Source organism: Harpegnathos saltator, unplaced genomic scaffold (genome assembly GCF_003227715.2).
Source record: "Harpegnathos saltator strain DR-91 unplaced genomic scaffold, Hsal_v8.6 scaffold374, whole genome shotgun sequence".
Taxonomy (NCBI): Eukaryota; Metazoa; Arthropoda; class Insecta; order Hymenoptera; family Formicidae; genus Harpegnathos; species Harpegnathos saltator.
The window spans coordinates 791,980-812,500 of record NW_020230177.1 but is presented as its reverse complement, the minus strand read 5'-3'; the positions used below and the strand labels follow the sequence as shown (position 1 = coordinate 812,500).

At 49.2% G+C, this 20,521-nt stretch overlaps 2 protein-coding genes across 6 annotated transcripts in view; one reads left to right on the top strand and one right to left on the bottom strand.

Moving 5' to 3' along the window:
• LOC105189402 (hemicentin-1) overlaps positions 1 to 20,521 on the bottom strand; it is a 194,145-nt gene that overhangs the window by 14,180 nt on the left and 159,444 nt on the right. For all 4 annotated transcript variants that reach the window (XR_003113175.1, XR_003113173.1, XM_025300545.1 and 1 more), the window contains exons 3-8: positions 19,452 to 19,635; positions 18,147 to 18,282; positions 15,186 to 15,394; positions 3,962 to 4,231; positions 2,323 to 2,431; positions 1,048 to 1,234 (exon numbers count right to left, since the gene is read on the bottom strand). Coding sequence is in view for 2 of the 4 variants with exons in the window: in XM_025300545.1 (XP_025156330.1) it covers positions 1,048 to 1,234; positions 2,323 to 2,431; positions 3,962 to 4,231; positions 15,186 to 15,394; positions 18,147 to 18,282; positions 19,452 to 19,635 (1,095 nt within the window). In the remaining 2 variants the exon portion in view is untranslated. The remainder of the gene's footprint in view (positions 1 to 1,047; positions 1,235 to 2,322; positions 2,432 to 3,961; positions 4,232 to 15,185; positions 15,395 to 18,146; positions 18,283 to 19,451; positions 19,636 to 20,521) is intronic.
• The window catches only part of LOC109504429 (uncharacterized), a 64,577-nt gene that overhangs the window by 15,965 nt on the left and 28,091 nt on the right, over positions 1 to 20,521 (top strand). The gene's annotated exons all lie outside the window — the stretch shown is intronic.

The following is a 20,521-nucleotide window of genomic DNA, read 5'->3' as shown; positions in this document are numbered from 1 at the left end:
CGAATGGAATGAGAACTGGTCGGTGCCTGCGCAATACCGATTGCACTACTGTAAACGGAACAATTATGGTATTCGCGACAATTAACAAAGGTACTGATTTTTAATATCGCGTATAATGGGCAATGAAACTCGACGATAACATAATATCCGCGCGCTGTATTGACAACGGAAATATTACGAAGTATATATCACTATTTGTAATTATTTTCGGAATCTAGTACGTGTGCGTTTGTTAGTTTGTATGCGTGCACACACACTGTCCATGTTATTTGAGGGATAATCTTCTAACTTCGCGCCACGTTTTATTATAATTAACGAAAATATTGGCACGTCGTTTGTGCTGAGTAATAATATCGATGCGTTGTTATTAGGCGATAATAAATAATATATGAGTTGCGTGTGGACAATCGGATGCGTAAACGATCGGAGCAATCGTTGGACGATCCCGATCGGTTCCGAGACTCAGACAAATTGGAAAGCATCGCAACTCTTTAACCGGCTCTACCAGCGGCAGTAACTTCGTAACTTCGTACCTCTCTAGAAAATAACGTATGCGGAAAGTTTATGATCCTCTCCGGAGAGGATCATAACTTTCAATTTGAACGTCGATTATTTTCCTTTAAACATCAGACGCACGTGCGCGTCCTCATATTATTATCTTTTTTTAATTTTTCTACAAAGTATAAACGCAGTCAGCGCGTTCTAAAGCAGTTTCCCGCTTCAAAGTGCTCAAGCGAAATATGATTAATACACGTTAGTAACGTTTCCTCATCGTTAAAAAAAACTGCATTTCGCCAATTTTCGCCGCAATATTATACGAACGGACGAGAGAGAAAGAGAGCGGGAATACTCTCGCGGATATCCTATTACCGCAGCGGCCAGAGATATTCAATGACCCAGAATCGCGCAAAGTAATGAAGCGATATATTTTTTCGCGGCAATACGAGCGGAAAACGCGATTCGTCCACGTCGGCCGCGAGCCGCGCCGGTAATTCTGATTTGCGACGAGACTTTTTCAATGCCCCGACGCGACCGTCGCCGTCTTACCCGTGGCGCGCCGACCACTTGCAGGGACACAGGGTCGCTTTTAACTTCTCTGACGTTCCCATTGATCTTGTTGGAGGCGAGACATATGTACTGGCCCTGTTGCTCGTACGTCACGTTCGTCAGGATCAATCGCTGCCCTGTGCCGCATTCCAATGGCATCCGGCCGTCCGTGAATACCTGCGCCCATCTGCACACGCGTGGCCGCACGAGAATTTGCACGTTAAAGATATTTCCTGTTGCGAATCCGTCGTACAGAGAGGGCGCCGTTAGCGAAGGAGAAATTTAAGAACAAGCAACGCAAAGAGAAAGAAAACGGGAAGCCTGTTTCCCGTTTGTGGGGAAAATGGTGCGGCGCGATGTCGAAACATAATCGCGAATGCGCGACTCCAGCGGCCGAAAGAAATGCACAGTGCACGCATAATCGAGACGGAGAAATGAGAGTAGAATATGAGGATATGTGCGTAACATAGAACGCGACGAGGCGATAGCTATTCGTATGAGAAGCGGATATCCGCGTTGGGAATGTAAAAGAAGTATACTCACGATTTGGTAGTCTGATGTTGTACAACTATAAGGCGTATTACTCTCGCGTCCCGGACGATATTTTTGTATGAAAAATTATCTAGCGATCGAAACGTGCGGAGAACATTTTTTGCGGCTGGATGCAATAACGCGTCGCGGACGCGAGGCTCTAAGGGAGAACAAGAAGCCAATTATACAAAAACGTAATCGTCGGACGGATTGAACATACGAAGTACGGAGATATACAAAAAATAGCAACGCAATAGCCACTTGCGAGATGGGTATCCGCATTGGAAATGTAAAATGAATATATCCGTAATTTGGTAGTCTAATGGCATCAAGAGCGCGCCGCGCTCGTTCCGGACGATATATATTTTTTTTTCATACAAGTTATATATCCCGCGCTGGCGAAGCGTTCGGAAAAATTATGTCGACGATGCGGTATCATCGCGGACATGGAGTTTTAATGGGAAAAAAGTCAATTATATAATCGTGAGGTAAATTAAAAATATGAAATACGAAGATGTAAAAAGTAATATCTAGTTGCGAGTGAAACATCCGCGTTCGAACTGTAAAATAAACGTAAAATGAGTATATTTACAATGTAACCGAATGATATCAAGACTGCAGGGCATGCTGGCTTTCGCTTTGCGAATCATATTTCTCTGCACGTGGGAACACTACATGTCGCGCTTGCGGAACGTTGCGAAAAATCAGAGGGAGGCCAAAGGCCGAGTAAACAACACGGATCACCTGTACTCGGCCGGCGGCATGGAGTCAGCGTGACACTCAAAGGACGCACCGGAATACAATAACGCGGTGGTCAGCCGGTCCGGCCCAACCGCGCTGATTGTCGGTGGATCTGCGAAGAGAAAACGGCATTAAAGATCGTTCACGGTGAATTGCGCTCGCGACTATTCCCGGTATCTGCATTTTTACGCGCGGAATCAGCTTCGCGGAAATTTTCTATTGGGTGTGTGAATATGACTCCGCCCTTTCCCAACAGATGTTGCTTTTAGTATTGTTAACGTGTACTAATAACTGGCAACACTTGTATTCGATAGTACTTCATGTCAACTTTCAAACGCACTACGTGAAATTTGGTTTAAGTGTAAGCAACAAATGTTTTACCCTACTTGAAAATGTCGGTTTTCGTTCCAAACAAACATCATTTGCGGGAAGTATTATTACACTATTTTATTGCAAAGAAAAGTGCAGCGGAAACTTATCGTTTGCTTGTGGAGATTTACGGTGCTCCATCTAATACAACTTGTAAGGAATGGTTTCGACGATTTCAAAATAATGATTTCGGAACTGAAGACAGAGAACATGGGAAACCACCAAAAAAATTTGAAGATGCTGAATTGGAAGCATTATTGACAGAGGATTGTTGCCAAACTATTAAAGAAGAAGTTTACCGACGATAACTAATGCGTTTGAAGCGAGCCATAGAAGAAAAACGGCCAGAATGGGTGAATAGGCACAGCAAATTAATTCTTCAGCATGATAATGCCAAACCACATACCGCAGAAGTCGTGAAAAGATATTTAGATGGACAGGACTGGGAAGTGCTACTCCATCCGCCATATTCGCCAGACATAGCTCCTTCAGATTACTACTTATTCCGGACGATGCAGTCAGATCTTACGGGAGAACGGTTCACTTCATACGAAAGTATCAAAATTTGGCTTGATAATTGGATCAGCTCAAAAGACCAGGCAAGGAATACATAAATTACCTGAAAGATGGGCAAAGGTTGTAGCTGCAGATGGAGCATACTTTCAATAAACTTTTCTTTAATTTTCTAAACAAGCAAATGTGTTTTATTTTAACAAAAAAGGGCGGAGTCATATTCACACACCCAATAGAAGATTACGTATTACCGCGTTAAAAGATGTACACGACGTCGCGCGCTCGTAACAATCGCGAGGCTCGAAGAATCACGACACAGCAGACTCCTTGCGATTGTTAGCGACGCAAAAAGTGTAACACCGCGCACATCACAATCATGGCTGTGACGATTCATTGGAAGATGGAAATCGCATGCGGAGAAAAAGAGACTGCTCGAATTAATGTGCCAAATGCAAAGAAATAGAACTTCTACCTCTTGGAAACAAATCGGATTTTCAACATTCCGTTCGACTCGTTAATTCCAGCGATCCTTTTCTCCCGAGCGTGTAGTATTTCGAGAATTTAAAATTTACGTGCGGTTATCGCCATCGCGAGCGATTTGAGATCGCGATACGGTGAAACAATCGCCGAGAGTTATACTTAGTAGTCGCGAAAGTTCTCACTATCCCATAAATTATGGTCGCGCGAACTTCGAGCCACATAATTCGAATAGAGATGACGGATCGATGCGCGAGTATAGCGGCGTACAGACGTTACGTACAGTTCACGGACACCTGGACCGACACCGGGCTGCTCTCGCCTTCGATGTTGGACGCCTCGCAGAGGTAAACGGCCGCGTGGTTTCTGTAAATCGGCGAGAACAGCAGAGTCTCGCCGATACTGGCCACCTCCGTCACACCGGGGCTCTTCGTTTTCCTCCAGAGGATCGAGGCCGGCGGATTGGCGTCGGCGAGACAACGGATCTCCAGTTGATCGCGACCCTCCTCCAACTGGCCAGTTGGGACGCCGACTAATCTCGTCTCCGGCGCGTCTAAATTCATGCGAAACGCGCGCTTAATCACGCCAGCCGCGGCGCATATTAGTCCCGCGCGAATACATGCATATTCGTTGTATTCGCGCGTAACTGTATCCTGGGGAAGGGGGGAAGCGACCGACGCATTTCTCCTCAGCTTTCAATTACGGCAGAAGCTCGCCTCAGTTTTGCCTTCCACTTTCCACACGTCTCGAGCTTTAAACATTCTACGTTCTTAGCCGTGAATTCTCTTGCCCGACCGCTGAAACGTCAGTTTGCCGGCGTAGCCGACGTGCAGCGCATTTCCGGATGTCTACGGAGACCTTCCTGATTACCCGGGTCGAGATTTCGGTCCTGCATTAACTCTGCGAATTCCCTCGACCTCGAGTGACCAGCAAAACTGCCAAGCCTCCGAGAATGAAGGATGAGAATTTGCGCGATCAATGTAGAACCGAAATTCCGACTCGGGCGAAAGCTGAAGGAACGGAGAGAGACTCTCCGTCTTTTCTTTCTCCCACAGTGCATACCACATAACGACACGCAACACTCGGGAAACAACTGCGGACGGAGACACAAAGATGCACACACATATGCATACAGCCGCGCGCATTTGCTTGCATGGTAACGTTGTGATAATAACTTATTTAATCTGGCGCGTTTGATAAGGTCCCGTGAAAGAGAATGGTATCAGAGAACCGAGCAAGGGTATATAACCGGGAAAGCCGGACTGAGAGTTGCGAAGGGTTAATTAGAGACGGTGGATCCACAACGGAGCAAAGATATTTGAGCATGGATTATGACCTCATAACATCAAACGACTCGCGTGAATATTATCCTGCTAACAATATTAATATGATAATGTGCTGCGCGCGGTCGGCGCTTCTTTGGTACGCTCGCTCGTTACCCACTTTCGACGAATCGGCGTAAAAAAACGACAGTAAGAACCAGCCGTAACGATTTTAATGAGAGCCTCGCTCTCGTGGAAATTATCCCGGAAGGGCTCCTTCATATTCATGTCGCTAGGTAAACAAGAGGAATTTAACGTGAATGCGGCAACCGGGTGGAAGCGGCGGGTCTGCCGTCATTGCTAGCCCGGGCTTTAATCGCACCGGAATCGCCGTGCGCGCGCGCGGGCAACCGTGAAAGATAAACATTAGGTACAGAAAACAAACGCGGCGCAAAGTTTTCAGATTAAACCGCTCGTTAATGAGCCCATAATTAAAAGACCAGGACCCATATTCATCCGGCAGCGCGGAGCGTTCGGCGCGTTCGCGCCGCTCTTCGCTATCGAACTCCACGCGATAATTACGCGCGACGTTTCCGCGAATCTCCGTCGCGCTGATTGGCGGACGAACGCGCCGAAAGTGAAACGCGCCCGAGCGAATGTTTATTCTCTCCCCCGCCCGCCCTCCTACTTCCATCTCATTTATTTAATCAGTCATCGTCATTCTCATATCACTCTATTGTAACGTATTAAATAATACTCGCGTCACTCTATTACTATATAATATTATCCTACCATTCATATTTTCCGCCAGCTGTCGGATTACGTAATGTTCGTTTACGCATTCGCAATTTTTCGTCTCCTGCGTTTCTCATCTTTTTTTCATCTGGCCGATCAGAGTTAAGAAGTTCAGTTCAGCTTTTTGCTCTCTTCGACGTTAAGTCCGCCGTATTCTACGATAGAGACGTACGCCGGGACATTGGCGAAGGATCAGAGAGGTAACGAGACGACGATCGCTCGGTCGACGAACAAATTCTTTCCGCAGGACGCGATAAAAATCGGACCGGACTTTTTGACCGACCCAACGCCGAGCTCTTCTCGCTCGAGGAAGTACTTCGAACGCAATTTGTATCGAGCACAGATACGTATTTTTCCCGTAGCTGGTTATCCTGACCGATAACGAGACATTGAATCACGCGGGAACGCGGTCAGCCGTGGCACCGTTTCCCCGATGGGGCGAGTAAGCCAGAAACAACACGGTGTTGACTTCGGTCTCGCGGATAACTGATGGTACCTGGTGGATGTGTGGTGTGTAAAAAAGCGCGAGCTTGGGTCACGCGCGCTAATTACCTCCTTGGAATAATTAATTAATCATCGTGAGCGATGAATTTCGCGAGGTGTGTACACCCGCGAGCGAACGAACGAACGAGCGGTACCGATATCGTCGGCGCACCGAGTTTCGTTTTAGTATTAATTTATATATAATTGAAATTGCTTGCACGCGCGTGCGCGCAGGTTCAGATTGCAATCTATCATCGCTCTCGCTAGTTGAATTTTTAATGAATGATTGATTGTTGTATTATGCATTTACATGCTGTGCGCGCTTTTAAACAACAGAAGCGAAAGAACGCGTGATGAATGAATACGCTGATATTGAAGATTCGTCTTTGGGACGGTAAAAATTGCACACTCGCGCGCGTCTCCGCCCGACGACGTTAAGGGGCATTGTTTAAATGCATCATATTGTGCGTATTTCGTTATTCACCGAGGCGCGTTCACCGGCCCCGATGAATAATTCTTTTCCTTTTAATTCGCTCTCGTTAATCCCGACAGCCGCCGATGATAACGGGCGAGCGGTAATTTTGGGGGTTGATTTTGATGAGAAAACCGGAGCGTACTCGCCGCGTACGGTGATGACGTAATTCATGTTTATTTACGCGATATTTATTTAATTTACCGCCAGTATAAACCGGAGCCAATTTTCATCAGCGAGCCGGTTCACTTCTGGTTTCCATATTCATGTAATAGGTCGTCGTTGCGGCCATTAAAAATGTTAAACGGCGTTACGTTTAATGAATAACATTACGGCATATCCGACGAGAGAGATGAGCTGCAAACACAAACTGAGTTAACCCGCATCGTTTCAAGGCTTTACATGATACATACACGCTCTCTCTCTCTCTCTCTCTCTCGCTCTCTCAATTTACACTACACGACACGATAAAGCCGCCGTGTATCCACCGTTGAAGAAAGCGTCTTTGCTTTTCCGAGAGCTGTTACTCTATGCGCGCGCATTATCTCTCTGTTCTTTTTCTCTCAAATTAAATCAGGTCGCTCACTACTGAGTTACAATTATCACTTGGAAAAGTTGCAATTTCTATGATCTAACGCACACCCGCAGTTTCGCAACTCGCACAAAACGCAGTTATTTTCGTTTCTCTCAAGCCTATGATATTTACTCGAGCGAGATGAAATTTGATTAATTAACGCTGCACGCCCGTCCGTTTCGAACATTCATTGTATTTAACAAATGCCGTGCGCGGGAAAAATATTCGCTCTCGGATGTGGGAGAAACTTACGGACGGCCGGATTAATTATGACAAACAGAGTGGGTGTTAAACCAAGCGAAAATGGTAGATCTTGAAATAATTGCGCATTGGAGAGAACGCGCGCATGCAACGTAATGAGTCGCGTGCGAGATCGAAGCCGTCACTGTCTACCGCGATCGCGCGAATTCAGTTCAGATTTAATTCCAATCTCGCTTAATTCGATTTCATTTTGCAACTCTCTGGCAGACGCGCGCGCGCGCTGACCAACCGCAACCGTGCTGCTTACATTTTCATGAAAACTAAGACAAAGTATGCGGCATTGCGCGGGCGAGGCGAAGCCGCTGTAGTGCGGAGTAACGCGAATCGACGTGAATTAAAATAGAGAGATTTTTCTTCATCGCGGAAATTACACCCGAGATTTAATCGGGAAGACGATAAATACGGCAGTCACGCGCCGAAGAAGCTACGGTGTCCTCCGAAATTTTCCACGGAAAATGTCTCGTCGAAATTGCCCACCAAAAAAGATCTTTTCAACAAAACAAAAAAAAAAGAAACCTTCATCTCCCTTCGAGTTTATTTGCAAACCGTATTTGCAAACTGTAAATTTACATTCGCGAATAGTGAAAAATATGCCACGATATCCGCCATTTCTAAAAATACGAATTCAGGACGGATTGAAAGCATTTATTTCAACTTGTCGCGGAGTGTTACCCTGAAAATTCGGATCGGTCGCGTTTCACGAGACGGTCTGTTAGTTAAATCGCGCTGAAGAAGTCACCTGGACCTCGAAATGAAGAGAGAAGCTACCACGCTTATCATGCCCCGTCGTCGTACAAACGAATGAACGAATCGGACAAGTGCATTTTCGCTAACAGGGACCGCGAGCTGCGCCGTTTCACGATACACTCTTTCGATCGCCCGTAAAATCCGCCGGATTGTCCCAGGCACGAGGAAGAGCGATCGGGACAGGGGTAAAGATGAGAGATGAAAAAGTCGAGCGGCCGATACGCGCGGCTGCTCGAATCGAGTCACCCATTTCCGTTCGGGCGTGGATAGCCAGCGCAGCTATTCATTTCACGTAACAACGATTCCGAAATACGCGCGACGGAACAGCCGCTGACCCATTCAGAATTTCAACTGTGTTCTTTCTCTCTCCCCCCCTGCCCCTCCCTCTAACCCCATTATCTTCTTTCATGCCGATCGGTATCGCGCGTACGCTCCTTTTTATCCGACTTTGCGCACGTGTTCTTTTCTGCGTGTTCTGCAAAAGCGAGACTCAGGGATGTGAATGCGTATTTGAGGATCCTCCTTCTTTTCCTTCTCCTTCTCCGCGAGTTTTTTCTTCCTTTTAGCAAAGATCGAATCTCGTTATGGTAAAGTTATGGCGCAGCGGATAAATCACGAGAAGGCGCTAACTTGTTTGCGAGCCCTCGTCTCTCTCTTTCTCTCAAGTGAACGAACGAACGAGGCGCCGGAAATTAGCGTGGGATCCGGTAAGAATCGAAGACGCTTGTCGAATATTTATGAAAACGAAGTGCTCTCGAGAGCAGTTCGCGTAAAAATGATGTGCGACGGTGACGGTGGCCGCGCGAGGGGCTATTAATGCTTCCGGTATCCTGCAACGGTAATTTTGGCGGGGCGTAGGCGAAAAATTTCCGAAGAGAATTTCCCCGTAAACTCGATTATTCGCTGTGCATGTGTGTGTGTGTGTGCGCGCGCGCGTACTACCCGACACGTTTCACCGCGGCGCGCCAAATGTCGATCATTTGAAAAATCTTTTATTCAGTCGACGGCCCCGCGCGGTCCGTTCGCGCGCGCGTTCGCATGACGCTATTTCCATATCCGTGCCTGTGTCATGGTCGTCGTCGTCGTCGTCGTCGTCGTCGTCGTTTGAAGTTTACTCAAGAAACGACTGAGAATTACGCGCCGGTGAATAATACTCGCTCGTGCTTCGCGCCAACTGTGCACTCCGACGTTGGATTTTTACGCATCGCGAACTCGCGCAGACGATTTCACGACGGGCGTTTTTTTTAACGAATTCCATTTCACACGCGTTGTCGTCGTCGTCGTCGTCGTTGCGTTAGTCGCTACCTTTGAGCTGACACCCCCCGCTCTTGCGACGAGCGCGAGAGCGACCGCGTGTACATACAATTGCGAAGACAGCGTGGATAAACGAAAAGCCGGCGACGAAGTTGTGCGTCCTGGCCGACATTTCGCAAAATTTCCGCGCGTCGCAACAAACGGGTGAGATCTGCGTCCTCGTAATGGCTGGTTCGCGGTTAATAAAAGCGAACGATATGCGCCACCGCGATCGCGCGGACTCAAGAGGAGCGAGCGCGATGATGTGACGCGGCTATTCTCGGTGCAGTTTTTTAGGAGACGAGGCCGCGACTCGAATGGGTGACCGAGTGCCCATTCGGCCATATTTCGGCCAATCGTTCCTTGGGCAAACTTCAAACAGCTTTGTTTTGCCCCTTCTTTTTTTCCGCGAAACCAGAGCGTCGACGAGAGGGCGAGGACAGAAGCAAGCCGGGAGACAAAGCGCTGAATCGCTCGGTGGATGCGCGCTCGGTGGATGCGCGCTTGCTGCGAACTCGTCTGGACTCGATCATTCATCGCGATTGAAATTTATCTTAAAACATTCAGAGCCGCCTGATATATACGTCCAAAATTCTGTTGGCTCGCCGCGCGAGCAAGGGAATTTTGTGGAGCGCGCTTGGTTGTCGTACGCGCGCGCCTCGATAAAGCTCCAATAATTAACATTTGCCAGGTCAAAACTCACTAACCTTCCTGATTGTTCGCACTGATTGAAATAAAGTGGTAATTTAATCAGGCTTCATCGAGGTTCTCGCTGCGCTTCGCGTCGTTCAAATCATCGAATTGCGCGCGCGCGCACGAGAGAGAGAGAAAGAGAGAGAGAAAGAGAGAGTGCGCAGATTGCGACGCGGACAAATCGCGGTGATTATCGCGACGTAGAATTGTCATTCGCGCGACAATGGTTAACAACGTGATTACCTTAAGCGATGTATTCGGTCGTCGTGCGGCAGCTTCCCGCACATACTCACGCACACACATACGGAACGTATTTCTACCCCCCTCCATCGACCGGGGTAGAAACCACCGGTGGAGGACGCTGACCGAAATACGCGGCAGAGCTACTGACCCGTTCATATCGCGGCGCTCTCTCTAAAAACTTCACCGGCCGAGAATGCACCCCCCTCGTTAGAGAAGAAGGTAAATTCCCGGTCGGCCGTCCGAAATTCCCGCGCGGCATCCGTATCGGAACATATCAGCGCTTTGAGGCAAACTTTTCAATTTGCACTGAAAAGTCCTGCTCTCTCTCTCGCTCTCTCTCTCTCTCTCTCTCTCTCTCTCTCTCTCTCCCCCTCTCCCTGCTCTCCCGCACTCTCGAGTAATACTCGTAATCAATATACTCCGCATGCGTATACAGCCGGTGCACAGGCCGACGTGGCCGCTCTCCGGACGCATGGAGGGCGAACGAACGGGTACACGCGGGGATGCCTACAAGGGAGGTTCGCAACGAGACCTCAAGATCGCAGTCTGCGCCGAGAATTACGGCCGCGGAACGTCGTGGATTGCGTGCTGACCGATTGGATGACATTAGAATGAATTTTTCGCGTCTCGCCGGATGATCGAAATCACACACTCGACCGGAGCGCGCGCTCCCGGTCAAACGGAGGTCGACAGACGCGAGTCGAGGGGCGCGAGTGACACATTATTCGAGATCGCCGCGATTAAATCAGCAGCGCGAGCCGCACGAGGAAATCACAACCGGCATATTCGCGGAAATTCCGCCAATTACCCGAAACGTTTTCATCAGAAATTTATAGCGCGCGCGTGCTTGGTATTAATATTACGCGATTGACATTACGGGCGACATTCTCGCATGCGCAGAAAAAGTGAATTTTCAAAAGGGCAAGGACCCAATTGCTTGATAATCGAATAACGATCGCGTATTGTTGCAACGCGCTCCACGGAATTTCTTTGTGATTTTAAATGCCACGCTTTGTCTGTCACGTCACGAAGGAGGGCGGGGGAGGGGGGGAGGGGAGGCGAAAAGCGGGACACGAGAGCTTAAAAAGCTCGACTCGCCGTAGCTACTGTCCTTGGTAGATCACGACGAAAACGTCCGGCGTTAATCCTGCGCGGTCCACTTCTCGCTCGGTGATCGGCAGCGCGCACGCGCGAATACGACTTTATCTAGCATGCAGCTCCGGCAATTTATTCGCGATGGTGGAAATTTTTACGGACGCAAAGGACACGAGAGCCTTTTAATCTGCCGGCCGGCGTATACCAGCGCATACCATTGCGTTGGGCGATGCTTTTTCATTTCGCCCGCCAAATTAATTTCTGCTGCGGGAAAAGGCGGGAATACGCGCACCAAGATCCGATCTGGTTGGCGTATCGATTACTGATTTGATCGAAACTGTCGACTAATTAATGTTACATAGTACCGGATTTAATAGCCGATTTAATTCCAGGGGAAGGGAGCAAGGGAGAGAACGCGGCTGATTGTACGAATTCCCTTTGTGAATTGTAAATTTCCTTTACCGACTTGGCGAGATATATTTTAATAACGCATTAACGCAGGGAGTAACGCGATCCCCCTTGTCGGACTTTCCGTCCAAACAAATCGTTCTTCTCGGACCTTCTCGGACGGTCTCGTTGAAACTGAGCTGACCGCGCACGCACACGAGCGACAATTAGCCGATTAAACAACCGCGATAATGACGCGTAAAATCGACGTAACGACGCGCGAGGACCGCCGTATTCAACAGCTGTATTATTCCGCGGCAACCTTATTTGCACTAACTGCGGCTCGATTGTAGTCACACAGCGTTGCCGGCCGAGGCTGCAATCGATACTCATTGACCGCTGTCCGCAGCAGCACGGTTTCGCAAAAAGCGTGAAAATCTGCCTGGATGTTCGGTCAGGCATCGAATTGTCGATAAGGTTAAAACGCATGACACCCGGACGTACCGATTTGAGGAAGATTGATGAGAGAGAGAGAGAGAGAGAGAGAGAGAGAGAGAGAGAGAGGGGGGGGGGCGAGGGAGGGAAGGAGGACAGAGGGAGGGAATTCACAATTTCATGCTGCGCTCGCGCGCGTTCATGTGTTTGCGCATAGATGTGTGTACCGAGGTAAATCGGTGCATCGATGGGGATGGATCGAGGATGCGGAACGGTTTGAGGTCAGTGTGTTATACGGCCACACACGCCGCGCGTCCGTGGTGATTTTTTTTTTCCTTTTTGGCCGACACGTTTTTCACGACCGACCGGCCGCTTCACCGGATTGTCTTTCCGCAATTTGCGCGAAAAGCACGCGCACCGCGGCGACCTGACTTTTTACCAAGTGGGTTCTCGCGCGGATAATAACGGCGCTGACAATACGATCCGAAGGGAATACCGATATCATGCAGAATCGGAGTAACCTCCGTTTGAGAGGCGTGGAAAGTGAATACGCGCGCGTGTGGCGTCCGCTTTGCTTTGATTTCCATGTCGCGGAACGTATCTTTTTTTCTCTCTCCCTTTCTCGTTTCGAGATAATAAAGCGCGTTATTTTCAACAGCGATGCAGAGAAATCGGATATGGCTTGGCGTGTGAAACATCGAACGGATTTCTCTCTCTCTCTCTCTCTCTCTCTCTCTCTCTCTCTCTCTCTCTCTCTCTCTCTCTCCTCTCTCTTTCTCTCAGAGATCAGAGATAGCCAAGACCTCAGTTTAGCGTTACGATCGAGTTGGTCTCTCACGAAGCGACGTTAAAGTATCGCACTCGCTCAATTGTAGCAATTGAACGTGAAGCCCGGTGCAGTCGCGTCCCGTGAGCCGCGTCCGCGAGATACCGATTACGCGAGCTAAATGCAATACAGCGCGCGCGACATCAGCCGGGATATTCAAGCGCGAAAGTTTTTCATTATGACCGGGAAATATATTTCTACGTGTGCAGATGGCGGCCGAGAAGGAAGGGAAGTTCCGCAGCGTCGTATATTTTCTTCCTGCCCCCTGCCTCCTGCTCCGGCCGTGCTTCCGCCGTTTCCATTATGCATACAACATACTTGATGGCCAGCGTAGCTACGTGAAAAAAAGGGAGGGAAGGGAAAGAGAGGGAGAAAAGGAGCAAGAGAGTAAGAGAGAGAAAGAGAGGGAGGAAGAGAGCGAGAGAGGCGCGACCTTAATCTCGACCTACCGTCCGAGCCCTTCTTTGCGCGTTTTATTTCGAAGTCTCCTTCAAACAAAAGCAGTTTTACCCGCGAACGTATATGTATAATCGGCCGGCGTTTCATTTTACGTCGCGAAAAGAAAAAAGTGTTTATTACACCGCTACGCGCTTTTGTGTGCCCTCAAAGCGCGTGCATTATCGATATCGCTTATTCAACGAGAATCACGTCCCTTTTACAACGAGAATAATAGGAGCGCACGTCGCTGATTGAATATCGATGTCACATTTAGCGTAAAAATTACCGGGCACTTGAATGCGAACGGAATATTTGACGGAATTCATCGCGGCGAATTATTGTACGCCATTCAGCACGCGCTTTCGCGATATCAAAAACATGATTATTGCTAATTACGTGTTCTATAACTCTTCTCTCTCTCTCTCTCTCTCTCTCTCTCTCTTTATCTCCCTTTCTATCTCGCTCTCTTACTCTCTCATACTCTTGCTGCCGCTATGTACACCGTTTCGCAAAGGATCAAATTGTCGCGCGTTGCTGGCGCGTTATCTCCGCGCGAATTCCGTACGGATAAATTCTCGTATTAATGGCGTTGCCCGTCACACAGGGAGACTTATGATAATAAGTCATTGTAATTCATCGGGACAACGATCCCTGTCACCGTTCGTAATCAATTACAAACTCGTCAGTATTCAGACGCAAACTTCGCGGTGAAGATGAAGACACATCAGGCGGTCTCCTACGGAGTCCTACTTTCTGTCGGGACTCTGAAGGACGAGTTCGCCAACTATGGCTTCATTAAAGAGTCTACATACATCGCGTGTCGCTGGGCATTACGGCTCTCATCAAAATTACATGTTAGTGTGCAGGCTGTGGGGTAAATGTACCATAAAGCGTCTTACGCGGAAGGTCTTAGGCGAGGTCGAAGGCGTAGTGAAAAAACGCGCGAGCGCGCGTGCTCGTTCCGTTCAAGATATATCTGCACACACACACACACACACACACACGTCAACTTTCCCGAGATAATCTCGCGCGAGGAGGAGGAAAAATATTGCCACAGCGCTTTCCCTTTCTCTCTTTCTCTCTTTTTCTGTTTCTTTCATATTAACGAAAACGTATTAACGAAAATGATAATAAAATATCTCAACAGATAACTTCGCGGCGATATTTCCTTCTCCTCCCGTGAAAACTCGCCTTAGAAATAACGAGGTGTGCAAATACTTCTTTTTACTCCGCCGTATATACGCACGGTCTTCCTCCTTCTTTGCTCACCAGCTCGGAGCTTCATAAACCTCCGTTTGTAAGCTTCCGCTGATACACTCGCATCGCGCATTCTTTCTTCCCTTTTCTTAAACACACCCATATACATCCACACGCACACACGCACACACTATAAATACACATACGCACGCGCAGAGACGTGCACAGATGAAGGAGCTTTCCGGGTAAGATGTGAATCTAATCAATCGATCAGCGAAGCTCTACAAGAAGATCATATGTACTCACATCGCACGTCGAACCTCACTTCGATGCTGGAGGACATGGTAGGATTGGCGTACGCTGGATGGATGGCGACGCATCTGATCGGCTGGCCGTAACGTGATCGCTCGGCCAGAATCTCGCAAATACTGTAGGTCGCCCAAGTGCGCGGATTATCTACCTCGGTCGAGTTTACCTGCGGCCTCAGCGTCCTCAGCTCGGTCTCGCCCACGTACCTGCATCGCCCGGAAAATTTGCATTTCCAATGGCCGTTCTGCAACAACTCTTACTCGCTCTCCTTCAACGCAATCCTCCTGCTCCTTCCGCTTCCCTTTTTCTGCCCTTTCTCCTTCGCGCCATCATCTTGCTCGAATCGGGAAACTCGCTCTTTCTCGTGTCTCTTCCTTCTTCCTTCCCCTCTTTCCCTTTATCCTTTCTCAATCCCTCTCTCTCTCTCTCTCTCTCTCTCTCTCTCTCTCTCTCTCTCTCTCTCTCTTCTCGTTTAGCTCCCTTCCTAGCTCTCTATCGTTTTCGCCGAGCTGCGCTCGTCGAGACTCGCAGTCGCGAATTACGCCGAGATTCGCTCTTCGGCAATCTCTCGGAGTTTCGCGAGCCTGGAAGAGCGGCAGCACTCCCGCGAATTAAGCCTCTCGATGCTTGGTTATTATAGGTAGTCTGATGTGAATAGTGATAGAGGGAAACGTATCATGTATCCGACAGATCCCCGAACAAATCCGTATCTCGCAAACAGAAGAGACGCGGGACGAGATACATTCGTGTCGGCGGTAACGACGATTCGAAACCGACGTGTCACATAGAGTGAAGTTAATTGAACCGAATTTTCCGGGCGCGATCAGTCCGCGACTCGCCTCGATCGAAATGCAATTACGAGATCATTACGATAAAGGGCCACGATCGTGACACCTCGCGCGAACCACCTCAGCCGTTTTTTGTATTCTTTTTTGCTAAATGTGAGAACCGTTTGAATCAGCACAGCCGACGGCGCGCGGTGTCAACTCTCGCGTTGACTTTTAACTTCGCCGAGAGACTTCATCCATATTTATTAAATCTCTCCCGCGAAAAAGAAACATTCGCGAGCTTCGGAGAGCTTTGCGCGGTTTGCTCTCGAGAGATAACGAGTTTATTAACTTACATCCGCCACCGCTTCTCGAATACAGGAATAACGTAAGCAATTAGCCGGGACGGCGTCGCTGGATCGACGGTGAGGGAATTTCGAACGAACGACGATAAAACATCCTCATCCGTGACGACGGGCTGGAATCCGCGGTGGGGCGAGGCAATCGCGGACGTTTCCGAGCGACGTGTATTTCGGAGCGATACGAGCTCGAAAAAAGCCGGATAAAAAAGGATTAATTAACGACGATAGATACTCGCGGTATCCGTCGCGCGAGATGACAACTCTGGCGACAACGATCGCCGGTCGCACCGGCGACGTCGCCAGTCGACGCTTCGTCGACGATTGCATTTTTATGAACGCGAACTCGATACCCGCTCACCGTTGATTGCGCGCGCGCGCGCGCGATCGTCTCTCCGGTCTCCCCGGTCGGTCATAATTAACACGTTTATGCATACACATATTCGCGCTGCGTCGCGTGTGTCAATTAGGATAATTCCCAATGAGTAAGTGAGTAAGCGAGAGCTGACAACAACGGTCGCCCAGTCAGGGGACCTCGTCTACAATTTGAAGGGCGTCCCGGCGCGACGTCGTGGACGTCGACCGAAAATTGCAAGGGTTTAGAGCCGAGAGAGAGAGAGAGAACGAGAGGGAGAGAGACAGAAAGAAAGAGACAGAGAGAGAGAGAGAGAGAGAGAGAGAGAGAGAGAGAGAGAGAGAGAGAGAGAGAGAGAGAGAGAGAGAGAGAGAGAGAGAGAGAGAGAGAGAGAGAGAGAGAGAGTGAAAGAGGGAGAGGAAAGAGAAGGAGAGGTCGAAATTACGCTGCATCGCGTGCGCAGCTTGTTGTTTTTATCCCGCCATTCCCGTAAAGCCATTAAACGCGCGTTCCCGCGAGCTCTTTCCGTTTTCGGAACACTACGAGACGAGGGTGAGCGGGCAGCCAGACGGGTTGCGCTTCCCCCCGAATTTTCGCCGCACTCCCCCTCGCGTGACACTCGCGTCCGGCGTTTTCTCTCTCTCGCCGCACGAAATGCATCGTGTACTGCCTCCTTAACTTCGTCCGGGCAGAACGGATCATGATTATTCATGGGCCGCATGTTCCCGCTATCGACAGCGTCCTCGATGCATTACGTGGAATCTTCGAGCGGTGGGCTCGAACAAGCGGTCTCGCGACGACGACGGGCGAAGAAGAGGCGGCGGGTGCTGCGCGGTGGGATCGATCATATATTTTGATTACGTGCGACAGCTCGAGCTTAACCGGCTGATATGAGACCGACATCGACGATAGAATAAAGAGAAACAAAAAGGAAAGAAAACAAAACTGAAGCCAACCGCCACGCTCTTTTTTCGATCGGAGATCAACGCGAGAAAAGAGCGAGTCGTTTCGAATTATGAAATTATGCTGGGCGCAAGCGAGCGCACTTTGAAAGCGACTTTGCGATCGCGGCTATTTCCCGTTGAAATCGAGCGGAGAACATTTTCTAATATCTCGCCGGACTAGAGATTTAACGTCTTCCGTTTGCAATTCCCGGAGCGTTTCGCGATGATCAAGACGAAGGAAGGACGCCGAGCGTGCACCGTAGCGGCTCTACTCCGTATCGCGCGCGTTTATCCTTTCCCGCTCTTATCGCTGGCACATTCCACCTAATCTCCGGACTCATAAAGCTCGCGAGTCGCCGAATGATTACGCCCGGAAGCGAGTGAGCGGAAGGAACGCGTCTGCGAGGAGACCGAGAGAATGCAGGAGCGAGACGCGCAGGAGACCGCGCGCGCTAAAAGAGGGCCGACGGCGGCGGCGGCGGCGGCGGCGCACAAGTTAAGTAGTACGGAATCTACGTGCAACAATTACGAACCATTTAATTAGAGGCGAAGGATTCCCATACCGCGCTCTGCAAGTGAGCGTAGCGATCTCACCTGCTCGGGCTGTCACGTTGCTGCCGGGGAGAATTAGACGGTCGGCGTACTCTATCTGCGGTCGCTGAGGGCTGACTGGAATGAGAAAATTAGCAGGGATTAATCCGCCATATGTGTCGGATCGCTCGTAGGCGCGCGGGTCGTCCCGGAGACCGCGGGCCGGATGTTCCACCGATCGTCTCGTGAAGAAGAAAGAACAACGGCCGAGAGGGAGAAAAAGACAAGAGGAAATTTGCGGAACTCACCCCCGCGCCCTGGAGCCGAATAGCAAATAATCCATCATCTGTAGATCGCGCGTGTAGATTGCGCGAATAGCGCGAATTTGCAGATACGATTTCGTCGAAATATCGATATGATTCGAATTGTCAACCATTATGGATATTAAAGCGCGGCTGCAGTGTGCAGCAGCGATTATTGCGCAAGGATTAAAAAAGAAAAAAAAAAGAAGCGAAACAAAAAAGAACGGAAAGAGAAAGGAAGGGCACGATGGGGATTTTCCTGTCCCCCAGCACAGCTCCATTTTCACGGCGCGCTGCAACAAATCCCGTTGTTTCATTGGTAATTGTGTCGCGGGATTATCGGACGAGTGTAACATCGAGAGAGGAAGAGAGGCGCGAAGGAAGGGAGAGAGAGAATCGTTTGTGTGGTTTTACAAGGGTTAATCGGGGCATATCCGGGCGTAATGTACACGATCCCCGGACAGACGACGATAATCCACCATAATTTCGTCGACGATGAAAATACGAAATACGACGACAACGACAACGACAACGACGACGACGACGACGACGACGACAATGACAATGTTACGCGGTCCGAAGCGACAACGACAGGAGTCCGCGACGCGCGGGTGAATTTCCGCGACTATTTGTCGAGTTAGGCGAGTTATTGCGCGTCGTGCAGCAATCACGTCGACCGTTTCGTCAAGCGCGCCAGGCCACGGGCTTTCCATGTCAATTATCTCAATAACTATTAGCGGGAAAATAAGCTAGCTCCCCGGACTGAATGCAATTCGGTTTCTCAGCCTCGTGAATTATCCACTAATTATCAAGCCGGCGCGCAATGCGAGCGCGCACGGTGTAAATAGCGATATTAGCTCCGGTATTCACTCGTACGAGCCCGTTCACTCGCAATACGCGTGCTGGCAAGGAGCGCACGGATGAAACGGATGCGCGGGAGTCTCCCTCGTAAATAATTAACGACAATGTCTCCTCTGTCCCCGTGTCATGGGTATTTGCTCTTACCTCTGACGACCAGCCTCGCTGGTTCGGATGCTAACGCGTCCTGCGTCGTGAAATCACTCGCGGTCACTTGGCATTGCCAAAGCCCGTCGTCGAACTCGAGTGTGGCGGATCGCACCCATAGCGAGCAGTCGCCCATGTCCGGCGAGCCCACCCACTCGTACTTCTTCAGGTGCATGCCTATCGGCTGAAGAACAAAAGAAGATTACGAGTCAGCGAATTATGATTTCTCATCTGTGCACTCCGCCCCCCTCTCCTCCCCTCTTCCTTTCTCTCACGACCGTTTGCTTTACGATTTATTTCAATAGACCGCGAAGAATTCGCTGCTGCGTCCAGAGTCAAGTTGTACGTGTGAACAGTATAATTAATTGTACTTGAAAAAGTGATTTTACAGCTAATAGAGAACAAATGAAACGAGATAAAAGATATGTATATCGCGCGTCCGGAATTAAATTGAATTACAATACGACTTATTAACTTGGAATTTTTGTAATCCAGTTGAGATCTTTCCTGCAATCAACGAAGAGCAACGCGATAGCCAACGTGTTAATCGAAGGAGAAGAGTTCCTTGCGAATTGGACGCCGTTACGTAAACGAATCGTCACATCGATTCTTCGCTCAAGAGACTCGCGAGTCTCTCTCTCTCCCCCTCTCTTTCTCTCTTTCGCCAATGCTTAATTGTCGAAAAGCGCTACGAATAAAAGTCAAACGGTACCGCGCTTCACTGAAAATGCTTCGATCGAGCATAACGAGAAGCGAACTTCTCTCGATCATTTCGTTAAAACCGCTCGGAGCAGCGTAAAATAATAAAAATGGGGCACGTGGCAGTTCCCAAATTTAAACTTCGATTCATCTCGCTATTCTTCCGATGCAGAGACTCGATAGATCGCTACACATATATTATAAGGGACATGTCACGCGGGGGAATTTACGACTCGCGCGGTCCGAGGTCGTGCGGCCGTTTGTCGCGTCAGGATCGTGAGCGCATATTGAAAACACGGGCGCCGCGAGATTAATAGGAGAAATTTTCGCCGACGAGAATTTCCCATACAGCAGTCCACGCACGTCAGCAT